General features: G+C 38.0%; 1 protein-coding gene across 1 annotated transcript; it reads right to left on the bottom strand.

Annotated features, from left to right (window-relative positions):
• Window positions 1-4130: 4130 nt before the first annotated feature.
• LOC139125913 (uncharacterized) lies at window positions 4131-15552 on the bottom strand. The gene is made up of 6 exons (XM_070691998.1): window positions 15342-15552; window positions 14794-14917; window positions 14318-14434; window positions 7539-7674; window positions 6237-6336; window positions 4131-5061 (listed from the first exon to the last, which is right to left on the bottom strand). Exons 1-6 carry the CDS (start codon window positions 15404-15406, stop codon window positions 5037-5039), a joined length of 567 nt encoding a protein of 188 aa, XP_070548099.1. The 5' UTR covers window positions 15407-15552; the 3' UTR covers window positions 4131-5036.
• Between the last annotated feature and the right edge of the window lie 972 nt (window positions 15553-16524).

Raw genomic sequence — 16524 nt, 5'->3', positions numbered from 1 at the left:
ATTTCAGTTTCGATTTCTTTTTCTTCATTTTGTGTTCCTTCACGTAAGAAATAAAATGGGCACACAGAAGAGAACAGATAAGACAAAAACTACAAAAAGGCGAAAGGGAAGCTTAAAAGAGATTTTATTTTACATTCCCAAACTACATGTAAATACTCCACAAGTCTCTTCCAGGTCAAAGACGTGATACAGTGAGTTGTTTTAATTGTCTATCATAAATACATTTATGTATGTATGTATACGCATTTGAATACATTTAAATAAGAGTTCAATAAATTAGAATATATTTTATAACATTGCAAATAAACGGAGAAGAGATTTGAACTGAAAGTAATACATTGAAGGGACAAAAAAATCGCCATCTTTTCATTGTTGTTTCGTGTGAGAAACCATTCATGTTGTTCGGCTAACCGAAACATCATTGTTAATCGTCAGATCTCTACTTCCTCCTAGCTGGCAGATATAAAATAAATACTTTGATGACATAATTTATGGCACATACCAGGAATAATGTTACAAGCATATTTCCATTTTATTGCCTGCGGAAGATGTGAGTCGAGGTCTGGTGATTGATAAGTTAACATGATTCAGTATGCAAAACAACATAACTTCTAACATGAAACAAAAATATTCGAAACATTTTGAAAAGGGGGACTTTGTCGTTTCAATACTTTGTTCGGGAGATTGGGGAAAACAAAAAAGTATGTTCAAATAAGTGGGATTTTTGGGTACACCGTGGACCTTTCTGTCCATGGATTATTAGTGTTGCGTTAACTCATAGCTTTTACGTTGCATTTTACACGTTTTTTTTTTTTTTTTTGTTTTTTTTTTAATTTGACACACCTTTACCACGAAGCAGGGTCAATTTTTATCCTTGACAGCCGGACTTTAAGTGGCTGTCCTGATTCCGGACCAGCGGCTTAACAATTGCTAGGAAGGAAGAAGTCCATTTAATTCTGTCTGTAATCATATCAATCGGGGAAGTTTCAGAGTTACATTTTTGCGTCATCTCTGTCCGAATGCCAACCCTCCACGGATCCAGTGTCTACATCATGCCCTCAGTGGCCACATCTTAGTTTGAATAATGTGACAACGTGAGATTTTTAAGTTCGAAACGGTGAGGGCGCCCTGCGAAATGCTCACACGACTCCCTCAATCGAGTTAGCTAAACGACGGCGCCTCCATAATTCTGCTACGTGACTCATCCTATGACTTTTGATGATTTTCACTTTTCTTTTGTTTTCGACGTCGACTAGAGTTTCTTGTTCTACTTTCCAAAGTACGTGTATGTTGAGATACACGGTATGAGTGCTTAGCTTGTCAATTCAGCCTGTACATGTGTAAATTGCATTGTGTGTTAATTCTATTCCGGACTAGAATTCAAATGTAAACAATAACACTGCATGTATCCTACACATTTAGGTGCAGGGTTGGCAAGTTAAATGGTGTTTCAACATGCTTTGGGGAGTAGAACAAGAATTGGTAATTGACATACAGAAGGAAAACTGTAAACTTAATTTATCATCAAACGTTAAAACAGCTACAAATATCCGGTGAGTTAAATTAATGATCACTATTGTTCTTCTTTGCTACAAAAATGTACGACAGAAATGTTTATAAAGAGCGCCACCACAGCATTTGTGAACAGATGGATAAAATCAGCTTAGGTATCGGCAGCTTATTAAACATTAACATTTATGTAGCCTTAATCTCTGTTTTTAAAGGTAACCTTTTCAGTACCTGGTTCTCATTAGTGGATGTGTTAAGAAGCGCTTTTTCGATACTTTTCTGACGTATTGTTCTCCATTGATTTTTTATCAACTGAATAAATATCGCATTTGATAAATCTGATAATAACCGGGGCATTAAAAACTACTAGTAAGTTACTTCAATAGAGAAACAGTTTTATATCTCCGAACAATTTAACTGAACACAACCTACTGTCATAGACAGTGTGCTTCAACAGAGAAGAAAGGACTGACGTCATTGTCATTGTCAACAGTTATCGTCAACGAGAACTAGTGTGAAGAATCAAAGATTGAAGACTGCCGCTACAACTGGAAACCGAACACGTTGATGAAATATGGAACCTTGTATGCATGCTCAGTAAACTCTGGAAAAGACATAAGATCTCTAGAAAGGAAGAAGAATTTGCATAGTATCATGCTTATAACTCCCCTCCCCTGGCCAAGAGGGTGGTGGTTTAGGTTTAATAGTTAAGTAAAGGGTGCCGCACACGATAGAAATTAGCTGAGCAAAATTACCCAGCAATAAATGTAGCCCTGGTGGGCTGGGCCGTGCGGCTAGGGCTTCTGTCGTGCGGCTTGCGCGAACCCCAACCAGGTTTAAGCCGCACGACAGAAGCTCAAGCCGCACGGCCAAGCCTACCAGTGCTACAACTATTGCAGCTTAGCACAACTACATTCGAGGCTTTTTCCTCTCAGTTATTTTATCCTCATGTGCGGGCGATGTTCTTGATTTTTCCTTTCTTTTTGTGCCGTTTAGTAAAATATTCACCACATTTGATATTTTTGCCTCGTGAGAAAAAATCCCCTCTATTCGTGAGCGCCGGAGAAACTTATTTTTCCTCGCGTCTTTTTTTACTGGAGCCCTAGCGTTGAGATCACATGACAGTACAAAATGACCTCCCGTAGCCTGGTCCATAGCATTGACAACTCAATCTCTTGCGGCACGCTTTAACATGAGCTATGTGACGTTAGATAGTTTAGATAGGTGAAATTAGAATTTAGCAATGTATTCCAAAGTGATCAATTTACAATTTTTTCTTTAAACATAAATAAGTATAAAATAAATGAAAAATAATAAATAAATTAATAGATTAATATATAAATCAATAGGCATCCTTTCTGTTATAAACTGTCACACTTTCCCTTTACAGCAATGATGTCGCTAACAAAGTCGCCACGGCACTTCCGGTTTGAAATCCCAGAATTACCTAGAGACTTCATTTTAAAGGTATACTGTCACCTGTTCCAATTTTGCCACAGTTACCATGGAAAGAGAAAATCTAACCAATCACAGATTTTAAGCGGGTGGCCGCTTTTTAAAACAGCGCTCTCACATAGGCATTTTGAATACCAAGGAACGCCCCTTTGACCATATATGGGCATATTTAGATTACAGGTGACTGTATACCTTTACAGTCATCTTGTTCTAAACATTCCACTTTCTACAGTGTCTAAGTTTTCGAAAAATACATGTTTCGTGATATGTTAGCTTTGGTTACTTCGTCTAGGAGAGGATACAATACCCGACACTTTCCCCCGTGTGCTATGTGAACAATACGCGAAATCCGAAAGTGACTCCAGGAAAGAGGTTTATCTCAAAATAACTAACTTAAAGTCAAACATATAAAATCGATTAAAAATTCATAAACCTGCTCAAGTTTTGTTTTAAAGGGAACTGAGAATGTTCAATAGTACTCCTATTAAAATTTACACAATTACTCAAAACAATTCATGAAAGGCCTCTAGTTTTAGATATACTTATGTCAGTTTCGTTTTCTTTGTCTTCATTTTTTGTTCCCTCACGTAAAAGGTAAAATAGACACACAGAAGCGAACAGATAAAACAAAAACGACAAAAATGCGAAAAGAGAGCTGAATAGAGATTTTATATTCCCAAAATAAATACTCCACAGGTCTCTTCAAGGTCACAGAGGTGACACAGTGAATTGTTTCTAGTTTTGATTGTTTATCATAAATACATTTGAGAATACATGTGTAGCAAATAAACAAAGAAGGAATTTGAACTGAAAATTATTCATTGAAGGGACAAAAAAATTTCAATCTTTTCATATTATTTGACTATTGTTTTTTGTGTGAACAACTATTTATGTTGTTCTGCTCTGCACCAAAATAAGCGAAATTTCAATCGTCAGATCTCTTTTTCCACCTGCTTGCAGATATAGCAATAAATGTTTCAATGACATAATTTATGGTACATTCAGAAATAATATCATCAGCATATTTCCATTTTATTGTCGTGCGCAATGTGTGACTTGAGCTCAGTGCCAATATGTCCCTTGAACACTTTGTTTTGAAGATTGTAGGGAACAAAAAGTATACCAGCGAAGTAGGGTAGTGGATTACACGGACCTTCCAATCGTGATTTTTACACGTTTTTTTCAAAAACCATAGATTTGACACACCTATACCACAAAACATGATGTCATGACCAATTCTGTCGCGATTTTTAAGCGAGTGTAATTTTAAACCAGAGAACACAAGCATAATCACATGCAGAGGGAACAAGTACGAAAATTCATTTTACTGAATTAAAGACGTATGTCCGAGTCTGCATAGAACTTGACAGACAATTGTGGTAATGTTTGATGTTAATACTTCAATCAGAATGTAAAAGTTATTGTAAAATCGAGTTGTAATAGCTGTCCACATTTACTAACCAATCATAGCTTGCGGCATTTGCATCCAGGAAACGACTATGAAAGATGCTCGTACAAACAAAATAACTGGAATATTTGACCTACAAATATATAATGTTCAGCAACATTAGCTGTTGACCTGAACAATTTGAAATGCATAACAGTCCAACAAAACAACCCATACAGAATCATTCATGTAACAACACAAATAATTCACGCGTTAAAATTTCTCTATTTTTCATCGTAGTTGTTATGTAAAATCTAGTTTGTTTTTTGTAAGTGTTACTGGCAAAAATAGATATTTGACAATTTTTGAAACAAATTCAATTCGTCTTGCTTCATTTACCCAAATAAATGAAAGTGACTATACTCATTTGTCCTGTAACTAGTGTTGCTAGAAATATTTAGTCTCCCATTAAGCTCACATACTTTCAGAGATCCCTCACGCTTGTTTTGCTTTCCCACAAGTTTGCAGCATAGACACACAAACCGTTTTCTTTTGATGAATTTTTGTAGTGACAGATTGTATTATTCAAACAAATATGGTGTATTGAATCTTGCATTTTTTAACTATTTCAGCTGGCAAATTAAGTTTTACTTTGATGTTTCTGACGTCCTCTAGAGCTTGAGATTCAGTCTGCGTGTCGACGATTAGTCCTGAATAAACGCAAAAAGAAAGACATCTTTCAAATTCTTGTAAAGAATATTTGTATTTTGTGAAGTATATGCGTATCGTATCGCTTGTTATTGTTCCGACTATTATTGCGATTTCAAAAACCCAAAAGTGTAATAATAAATGTTTCAAAAAAAGCAAAGATAGCCTGTACATACATTTTGAATCTGCTCCGGGGGACCCATTGTTATTTACACAAAATTCACTTTTACATAGGTTATTTTGTACAATAACAGTGACAATTCTTTGTCACTGTGTCAAATGTTTCCGAAGCAATAACAGTCCATACGTAATATATTCCTTGTTTCCTTCGATATTCTTCTACTTTAAGTCATTATATAAGCTTACATCAACTTCTACACTCTCAATAATATCAGCATTACGCAATATGTTAGCGTTGAAAGTCGGCAAGAGCTAAGACGCTAAATCTAGAGTGTAGCCTGAAAGTAATACGCGCCTTCATTCAAAGTGAAAGACGTACTTTTGCTCAAACTTTCCTCAGGGAATCTTTCAACACTTCTCTTTCAAAATCAAGAATAATAATTGGGGTTCACTATGCAAATTTTGGTAAATTCCCCAAAATTTCAAGATATTTAAAATTAAAAATGGCCGCCCTCCCTGTGTCAACTTTAAGGAGAAAAATTATTTTTTTTCCGTTTTCAAAAACCTAAGACGGTGAAATTTAAGTTTTTTCTTGCTCCAAAAGCTTCAAAATGAGCCCCAAGGCCACAAGTGATAGAAAGGGTTGAGAGAGTCCAAATATCTATCCCTGAGTCGACGACTAATAGGAACAGCGAGTCTGCTCTGTGTAGCAAAGATTCAGTGGTAAACTGTGTTCCATAGATATTTTTCGATGATAACTTCTTTCACACTTTTTTCCTTGTACAAAATTCTGAAGGACATGAGTCCACACCCGTGTTTTGAATGAAACTTCTTTTCTCTCGCGAGATTTCTACGAAATCACAGCCAGCTGAGCTTGGAGAGTGATTTAAGCGTTTGCAGAACTTTGGAAGACACCTATGCAAAAAGTCAGCAAAGTTTGGATGACGTTACCAAGAAGGTATAATGTCGATATTTGCACTTGTATCAACACATCAGAAAATATAATTTCGAAAGTCAGTGAGGCGAAGTTATAGCATAATCAGTAGCTGCTACTTACGTAAGCGCCTTCTTGATCTCGCTTAGAAACGATTTCTTTAATCGAACGGGTAAGTCTTTGTCGAAGTTTGCGCTGAGCATGGGAATATACACGTAGCTGTCTGGTGATAACGAATAAAAGAAGTGTGTAAATTAAGAACAGACAGTCAGCAAGCGGCAGGATTTTTCAAGATTACGATTAGAGCTAATTAGGGAGAAATGGATCTTTATATTTTTCAAATTTCACAAAACTGTTAGGTGCCCTATAGCTGAGTGTTGCAATATTACAAATTACACCTAAAAACAAGCGCATCGCTTAAAGAGGAAAGCAGATGAGGATTGTAACAATTCCCTCAACGGTGCCATATCTCCAACTTGTCTTTGTTTTCAAGGCCGAAGTTTATAATCCCTCTCCTTGCCAAACAAGAACGTACATCATTAGGTTAAACCGGCATTACTTCACTATTCAATTATCCCAAAGTAGTTCCAATCGTATTGAGAGTAAAGGGTCAGGGGTTATCAGGGTAAATCATCATCATAGCTATCTATAACAAAATTTTATTTTCTCATGTCTAACATTAATAAAAGGCGATAAATCTAATGATTAGTCGCGATGGGAAAAATTAGACGTACCGAAGAAGTTCAGGCATTACGCTCTATGTACAAAAATCCTGACGATAATATAATTGCGCATTTATTTGAAAAAAAAAATATATTTTGTGAAATAAAACAGAAAAAACAATTCTTAACATTTTACCTTAAAAGCTTCTTTACACTCGTTAACAACACAGCTGCGTCAAAATGAGTCAAGTAGGTAAATGGCGTTGGAAAACAGGTGTGTGAGGGCGTGATCTCCGTCGCCGAACTGATCGTTAGGAACAGCATTTCACATTGTGCTGTTCCGAAAACATGGCTTTCAAAAATAGGGTAGGTAGGCAGGGATTTTTTTCCAAAATATTTTTATTTTTAAATATGCACTTTTCAGGGGTTCAGGGCGATCAAACACTGGCCACAACATTTCCAGAAAAACGTATCATACATATAAAAGGAACAAAAACACAAAAGGCGTCCTTGTTCAAGCAAAAATCATATGCCAGGTCACGAAAACGTGATTTTACGGGTTTGTCTTTCCTTTTTTACTTCAGTATTTACGTAGCTCTAAAAAATTGAGGGTCGGCAGGCAAAAAATAGGGTAGGTCGGGTTATCGGAACAGCATATTTGTTTTCTTTGGCCTGAAATTAATTGAAATTCGATTCATGATCGCAACATTCAGGTCATCATTTTTTGCGTGGGGAAAATTATTTACATTGTGAAATTACTTACACAGGAGAAGGCTCCAAAGCGAAACGCTGACCAGGCACAATACCCAGACAATAACCTCATACGGCGAGGAGGATGTGAACAGTCGGACGTGGTGAACCAAAAATATTTGATATGGCATTATGATGGTACACATAGTCTGTAAATATACGAAAACAAAAGGTGAAAAATTACAGAGGCATTAATGCAGAAATATGTCACGCCAGAAGGGGAAGAAAAACGACCAAATTCCAATTTGATACATTGAATTATTGTATTCTAGTGTATTTTGAACAAAAGAAAAATATTGAAGGGTCTGCTAGGACAACGCTTGCGAGCACCTGTTTTTTTTTCCGCGATCGACTTTGTTGATGCCCATGTACTAACGCTAGGTAAGGTACGGTAAACGTTTATTGCTTTTCTAGGTCACCGGCCCATGTGCAAAAGAAATAAACAGCAAATAGTAAAAACTTAATTCCGGATGATGCACAAGAAATTATACAACACAAACACTTACGTATATACTATAAGTGAAGATCTCTGATCCATAGCTTTGAGTACATATTTGCATAGATCGATAAGTATCTTATTATCTGACACAGACATTGATGCTATAAATTTATTACGGTTTGGCTCAATATATGTGTACCAAAGCTATAATAAATAAACAATAACAATAATAATAATTTATTTATAAAGCGTCTATATCCACTGTGAATAAAAGTGATCAAAGACGTTATAATATTACACTGCTATTTAAAAATGTAAAATACGCAAGTAAAATGTGAAAAGTTCACAACCAACAGAAAAAAAACATTAAAAATCAACAGAAACAACACTTTCAAAGTTTGCATATCAACTCAGCTATTGCCTTAAATCACCCAAAAAAGTACATAAAAAGATTAACTAAAGGCTAATAACGGGAATCAAAAACATCTTGTATTGTATTGTATTGTATTGTATTGTATTGTATTGTATTGCATTGCATTGCATTGCATTGCATTGCATTGCATTGCATTGTATTGTATTGTATTGTATTGTATTGTATTGTATTGCATTGCATTGCATTGCATTGCATTGCATTGCATTGCATTGCATTGCATTGCATTGCATTGCATTGCATTGCATTGCATTGCATTGCATTGCATTGCATTGCATTGCATTGTATTGTATTGCATTGCATTGCATTGCATTGCATTGTATTGTATTGTATTGTATTGTATTGTATTGTATTGTATTGCATTGCATTGCATTGCATTGCATCATTGCATTGCATTGCATTGTATTGTATTGTATTGTATTGTGTTACGATTGTAATTTTTAAGTAAAAGTATGATAGGAAATATGTACAAGTTTGTTGAACTCATAACAAACGTTCACTGAGATAAACAATGTCACACGGTACAACGTGGAGGGTCTTTTTTTTGTTTACTTGAGTATTATTACTGGTAGTTCTTTTATTACCTCAAGTATCGTTGCCAATGTGTTAATTAAGGAACAATGCCAGTACCGGTCAGATGAATACGAACAAAAGATGTTTACTGACATTGACATTGATACTGGTACTCGAATGGACAATTAAGCTAAAACAATGAAGTGTGACACCGATATGGCTACATCGCGGTGGTCATTATTTAATTGACTTCGGCATAAAACAATGGCTCATACATAATCAAATTCTGGCTCCACAAGTCTTGACCATGGAACGGTAGTAACTATTATTTTTAGAAGTCGGCATTTGTCAAAAGAACATTATAAATATTAAAAAGCGTTAGTTGGGATGCCAACTCAGCAGAATAATTCTGAATATTTTAGAAACTTCCTTCTAATCAAGTACTTGGATTTTTATCTTTTACCCAATCAAGTGTCTTTAATACTTTTTAGCCAATGTAGTGTCACTTCCTGTAATGTATTTTACATGTTCAGGTTACGCCCTGAAAAATTGTCTATTTAATGGGAAGTTTTGGGAAGTAAGAGCATTGCATTGTATTGTATTGTATTGTATTGTATTGTATTGTATTGTATTGTATTGTATTGTATTGTATTGTATTGTATTGTATTGTATTGTATTGTATTGTATTGTATTGTATTGTATTGTATTGTATTGTATTGTATTGTATTGTATTGTATAGTATTGCATTGCATTGCATTGTATCGCATTGTATTGTATTGTATTGTATTGTATTGTATTGTATTGTATTGTATTGTATTGTATTGTATTGTATTGTATTGAACTGTATTGTATTGTATTTTATTGTATTGTACTGTACTCTACTGTACTGTACTGTATTGCATTGCATTGCATTGCATTGCATTGTATTGTATTGCATTGCATTGTATTGTATTGTATTATATTGTATTGTATTGTATTGTATTGCATTGTATTCTATTGTATTCTATTGTACATGTTTTGGAAGGAGAATGTAAAAAGATACAGCTGACGGGGCTTAAGAAGGCATGACATCAGTGGAAGGATTGAGATAAGTGATTGTAACAGTGAATATTGTCGTAGATGGCGCTATAATCGTTCATCATTTACATGCAATTTTCAACTTGATACTACGGCCACATACTGACACGATTCAGTGTGCAAAGAAAATCCGTAAGATGATTTATTAGTCATAAAAATATACCTTGCTATGTGATGTAAGGAAACATTACGTCATCTGTGAAATGACAAAAGTATCCGGCTCCGATATCATCAATGCCGGTTTGAAATATAATAAAATCACACTAATTCTCATTATCTTATTCTGCTAAACGTAGTTTGCTGTAGCTTTCTGATGAAACTAAAACAGAATATTAAGGTGCCAAGATTTGTGCAAAAGCTATGAAAGCCTCAGAGAGTAAAACGCAACCGCAAGATACTGACAACTTTGTCCCAACACAGATTTAGACGTGGTGGGTATGGCCTATTTTGGGGCAATTCGACCATACCCATCACGTCTATTAGAATTCATGAGTTTACTTTTCTTGTTTACGCAAACACTTATGTTAACTTGGAATCTGGGGAATGACTATTACAACAGGTTGGCAACGCCGACATGTGGGCAGTGAATTAAGATTACTCTCTGTAAGCTAGTTCCGATTCCGAATAAAGCAAGACAAATTTGTTGGTTTCACAAATTTCCCTACAATTACAACACTAACGTTCCGATCAAACAAGGAAAACTATGCAGACCTAGCAAAACCTTTTGTAACGGCATTTAAAAGGCAATGAGCATGTAATGACCCCGGAGCTAAACAAATGATCAAGATATTCCACAATCCTTGCCGTATAGCATGGAGGTACAACTAGCTCCTCTCTTGGCTCCATAATCATAACGAGCGACTAACCATGAAGGTGGAAGAGAACTCTTTTACCTCCATGGACTACCGTACGCGTGGCCGAAAAATAAAACCGCAGAGGTTACTACTAGTATTTACTTAAAGTAATTTTCTGTCTCGGTATCAACCAATGCGCGATGGTCAGCTATATTAGCCCAACGACCGGTATGAGTCCAAGAATGCTCGGCTATGACTACGCTGTAGCCACAGACAAATATAGTCAGACTGGAAACGCGGCATGCCTTTTGTTCCATGGTCGTCTCTGTAGACTATTGGCTTTTCATATTAAAATTAGCTTCAAAGGTGTTAAACTTTTGGGGGGCTTTGTTTGTGGTTGATAATTGCACGAGATTATGCGAAAAATAAGACGAGGTGGCATCGTGCTGCCAGTCGCGTAGCAACCATAGTTACTTTGTGAGCTCTCAGGCCAGAAACACTGCTTCACGCCAATCAAAACATAACACGCCAGCAGTTTCATAAACATGTCCTTCCTTGACGCACGTGTAAAAGACGGTATGACTGACCGTAAACCATTGAATAAAACCAGACAGTATCGATAAAAGACTTTCAAATTTGGTTCAAACACACTCATTATATATTCATAAAAATATGAGAGGAATTTTTAAAATGGTAAAACTCACTTTCCTGAAGCTCAAAACACACCCACTTTCGCCAGCACGTAAATTCCGCTCAGCACCACACGACAACAACAACACAAACTTTGCCGAACATACTTTCGCTTAACAATTAGCGAAAATCTGAAAATTACCGAAGGATGCATGGTCGGCACTCTTCGGAAAGGGGAGGTGAGAGCAACCTGAGGCGAGGCGAACATGGATGGGTTACGTAACCGCTTCACGCCTTAAACAACACCCGTTGCGAGTCTGTCCATGTTTGTCTGTGGCTGTAGCCTTATTGAAGCCTGGTACGCAGAGCGGGTTAGCGCGCGTAAAGACGCCAGAGCCATAGCCGAGGTGATTTAGAAGTCACTGAGAAGTACAGTACTTGCAATGGCGTCTCAAACGAAACTTTTTGGTAATGTAATGTGTTTTTTTTTTTTTTTTGGTAGTTTAGAACTTATTTATAGGCTACATGATGGCTAACATTAAGAGGCCTAGGAGTCATTACAAATGGTGACAACAGCCATATTATCCAATCACGTAGGCCTTACGTGAAATGTGTCAAAAGTATTCGGCTGATCCATGGAGCTATTTACGGCTGATCTAACATTTGTAGATAAACATCGAGGACAGTGGTATGGCGCGTAATGCATGCCAAAATTGACATCCGATTTCTTACACCACTGGCCGAATTTTCCCACTAGTCATCCCCATTCGGCTTGGCGATTTCTGAATCCACTCACTGAATTTTTCAAGTGGTTAGCGATTTCTGAACCCACTCACTGAATTCTTCCTGTGGTCAGCGATTTCTGAACCCACTCACTGAATCCTTCAAGTGGTCAGCGATTTCTGAACCCACTTACTGAATCCTTTATGCGGTCAGCGATTTCTGAACCCACTTACTGAATCCTTCATGTGGTCAGCGATTTATGAACCCACTCGCTGACCTTCAAGTGGTTAGCGATTTCTGAACCCACTCACTGAATCCTTCAAGTGGTTAGCGATGTTTGAACCAAGTCACTGAATTCTTCAAGCACTGAACTCCCTAAGCTCAGATGCATTAGTTTCTACTTATGGCACAAAACAAGACCTCTACGTCACACAGCATCATGCCTACGTCAAATGTCGTCACAAAAATTGTGGTGTCAATTTTAACTAGCATGCTAAGGGGACGAAATTAGCTTTGACCTCTGAGTTTTACGTCGACAACAAGAGCGTTTACGTCAACTCATACACTCCAGTAATATATATGAAGTAATATATATGTTTTTCTCCCTCAATCCATTCAGCAAACTTGATCTCCGTGCCGTCGGTCACAACGTGAAATGCAGTGCATGAAGCTTACAATCGACTGCCTCCGTCGTTAGTTTAGCTGTTCAAGACGTTTGTTTGCACAGCTCATTATATTCGGACATGTAAACACTTACATATTTATATATTCCGGTATTTCGCCGAACTTTAGCGCGTCTTTAGCTGATTGCCAGTTTCGATTGACCTTTTCGAAGAGTGTAAGTTTCTGTGGACGCAACAGTCAAACAAAACTTGTGTAGATGCGATTGAACACGTGCGGTGGTGTCATTACGTTTCGTTTTGTGTGTCAACAAAGCCTGACTTCTGGTCCGGACAAGAAGTCATTTTCACTCCTTTTTACTGTTAGTCGTACACATTTGTGAGGCGGGCTGGGCATGCAAACCATGCGATTCAGTATCAATTATGGTCTACTTTCACACACTGAGGATACTTACTCAGTAAAGATTCAATTCCGGGTCACGTCTTCAAAGCTTTGATAAAGCCCCCCCCCCCCCCCCCCCCCCCCCCCCTAGCGTAATGGTCAGCCACCTTAAGAATCCGTGAGTGAATTTGACGGGTCTCTTTTTGAGTGACCGGATTATGATAGAAAAATTATCAAGTCTGCTAGGGTGCCTAGCGGAATGAAGGCGAGCGGTGAGCTGGTTCAGCAATCGCTAAACCACTTGAAGGATTTGGTCAGTGGGTTCAGAAATAGCTAACTAGTTGAAGGATTCAGTGAGTGGGTTCAGAAATCGCTGACCACGTGAAGAATACAGTAAGTGCATGGGTTCAGAAATCGCTAGCCACTTGAAAAATTCAGTGAGTGGGTTCAGAAATCGCCAAGCCAAATGTGGATGACTGGTGGAAAAATTCGGCCAGTGGTGTAAGAAATCGGATGTTAATTTTGGCATGCATTACGCGCCATACGACTAGTTCAATGATTACGATGGTGAAGTAATATATATGTTTTTCTCCCTCAATCCATTCAGCAAACTTGATCTCCGTGCCGTCGGTCACAACGTGAAATGCAGTGCATGAAGCTTACAATCGACTGCCTCCGTCGTTAGTTTAGCTGTTCAAGACGTTTGTTTGCACAGCTCATTATATTCGGACATGTAAACACTTACATATTTATATATTTCCGGTATTTCGCCGAACTTTAGCGCGTCTTTAGCTGAGTTGCCAGTTTCGATTGACCTTTTCGAAGAGTGTAGGTTTCTGTGGACGCCACAGTCAAACAAAACTTGTGTAGATTTGATTGAGCACGTGCGGTGGTGTCAGTGAGTGGGTTCAGAAATCGCTAGCCACTTGAAAAATTCAGTGAGTGGGTTTAGAAATCGCCAAGCCGAATGTGGATGACAAGTGGAAAAATTCAGCCAGTGGTGTAAGAAATCGGATGTTAATTTTGGCATGCATTACGCGCCATAACAGTAGTATTGGTGGATGTGTCTCGCTCCAGGGTCTATGATGTGTTATAATACCAACAAGGCCACTTTCTGTCTGGGGAAATGTTGGAATGCGTATGAGATACAAGTGTTTGAACAAATCAGAATAATGCTTCCGTACCGACAATAGTAATGGCAACACAAGAATATCCCTGACTTGTTTCATTATCCCGTTGCTTTCATGTCGGGTGTCTTCAGCTACCAAACAAGCAACAACAAGACCCAGATAACACAAAACCTGTAAAGGAAATTTAAAAATAAATCCCATGAAAATAAGATATGATATGTGCCAATGCCCAACGTCAATCAAAGAAAACTCGCTCCATTGACTCTGCTTTTTCAGGAAGTCGATAAAATTCTTGCCCTCATTAAACTAAAGCGGTACAAGCAGCTTGAATAATTGCGTCGAGGTAAGGAAAAAATAGTTTTGTTTCTGGTTATCATCGGCAACACTTCAACCCATATATGCCATGCCTTTTTTCCTCCATACGTGCTCTCAACACAGTCAGAACAATGGTAATCCCACATGAACGATCAACATATGCATACTGAGAGATGTCTGATATTAATTTCTCTAGGTATTGATTGTACACTTACCCACGGGAAATACAGGCTTCCAAACGTGGATTTCGAGAAGTAGGATATCAAAAGAGTTGTCAACACCCATAAACCTAAGTCCGATATGAAACTTCTCTCTAACGCCATGTGTAAACTTCTAAATCTGTGTTGAGAATAGGAATAACGAATTGGCTCTCAGAACTTTAGCAGCTTTTCTCCAGCCTAAAGGTTACGGACTTTCAAGGCGCTGAACTATCGCATAGTCTTTCAGCGTCTATATTGGGAACCGTCGTTAGTTGTCATAGCGACGTGGCTTGCAAGCAACCGTTCCGCTCGTGATGTCAGAGTCCGCAACGAGTGCTTTACGATGCCTGATGTCAATGTATATTATATTTGAAGAAAAACGGCAGCTAATACAAATTGGTGATGGTCCGTCAGTCCACCACTGAGCTACAAAATCAATGTCAGCTCGTTGAACTGCTAGGATATTTACGACCAATTTTAATTCATAAACAAGTTCCTGTATAGTTGAGCTATAGAGCGGTCTAATATTTGGTTCGAACGAGTGAAAAAGAGAGAAAACTTACCTGTATAAAGTTGGGACGGAAGCAGCGCAGACTGATTCGTTTTGACGCCACCAGCACGGCCCCATAAGTGACCCGAGGGCGCCGTGTCATTGTAATCGCAAGATGGCGCTCTGGCACAAAGTGACACTACGCTTCGCAAGACATATACACCCACAGCCGGTCAGCATAGCCTGTCCAATGCGGTATACACAGAACACTAGCACCTGTGTATACACCTATTAAAAAGAAATGAGGACACCAAGAGAGTAAAAAGTTGATATTTCAACTAGTGAACATAGAATCGCTAAATTATGGAACTGGCTTTTCTGTCGAGGAACCATTGATGACAATGGCATTGGAGAACATTCATTATTCTATGTGAAATGAACTTTAACCTTACTTGAAATCGGTTTCGACGTTACAGCTTATAGGGTTAGGGTAACTTTTACAGTGTTACTACTGTGAAATGTTGCTTTCTGTTTCAAAAGTACATTTTGTTGTTCCACTCATGTCTAAATACCGAATATTCAACGTGGCCACACAGCATGTACTATTCTAGTATATTATCGCCTGAATACACGAGTTCATGTGCCCGAGAGCAGCTGAGAATTTGCCCGACGCAAGGAGAGCAGATTGTCTCCTGCTGCGAGGGCAACACAAACCCATATAGTCAGGCGATAATACTTTTATTACATGCCTCTTCAAAGTTAACGCTTCGCAACATTTAGTTACGTGCAAGGCATTCTCAAACAGTAATACCATTATCGACCAGAATCAAACAGATTTTAACGAAAGTCAAAATAATGCGCGCATGGATATTGTTCATCTAGTGCTATGCGGTGACTTTGACGTCGAAAACGTCGAGGGGCTTCACCGGACCGGGTAACCATGGAAACCGGTCAGTACATCGTTCACCGATTGTTCCCGGGTGCTCCCCGGGTGTTCCTATTCAAATCAATGCACTGATTTGCAGTCACATCGCGTATCGAGGCATGTAATAAGCGTACAAATGTCCAATCTTATTGCTGACAACCCAATATTTGTCCGGACAGATGTTCTTATGCCTACAATAACACCGAACAATGTATACAATGCCTTGTGTCGGCAAACTTCATAAATATATATTTTGACTTAATTTCAGGAGAAGAAGGAACTATCCTACATCATGCCCTCAGTGGCAATGTTGGGATAATGTGACAACGTG

The sequence above is a fragment of the Ptychodera flava genome, assembly GCF_041260155.1.
Source record: "Ptychodera flava strain L36383 chromosome 3 unlocalized genomic scaffold, AS_Pfla_20210202 Scaffold_26__1_contigs__length_13983176_pilon, whole genome shotgun sequence".
Classification (NCBI taxonomy): domain Eukaryota; kingdom Metazoa; phylum Hemichordata; class Enteropneusta; family Ptychoderidae; genus Ptychodera; species Ptychodera flava.
Note: the sequence above shows the minus strand (reverse complement) of the source record. Positions and strands in the feature narration are given on the sequence as shown.

What these genes read in the sequence shown, in the direction of transcription:
- LOC139125913 (XM_070691998.1), bottom strand. Translation starts at nt 15,406, where the DNA reads ATGGGGCCGTGCTGGTGGCGTCAAAACGAATCAGTCTGCGCTGCTTCC. An exon ending in GAAGCCTGTATTTCCCGTGG is followed by an intron (nt 14,435 to 14,793) that starts GTAAGTGTACAA and finishes TTTCCTTTACAG; the next exon opens with GTTTTGTGTTATCTGGGTCT. An exon ending in GCTTTGGAGCCTTCTCCTGT is followed by an intron (nt 6,337 to 7,538) that starts GTAAGTAATTTC and finishes CGTTATCACCAG; the next exon opens with ACAGCTACGTGTATATTCCC.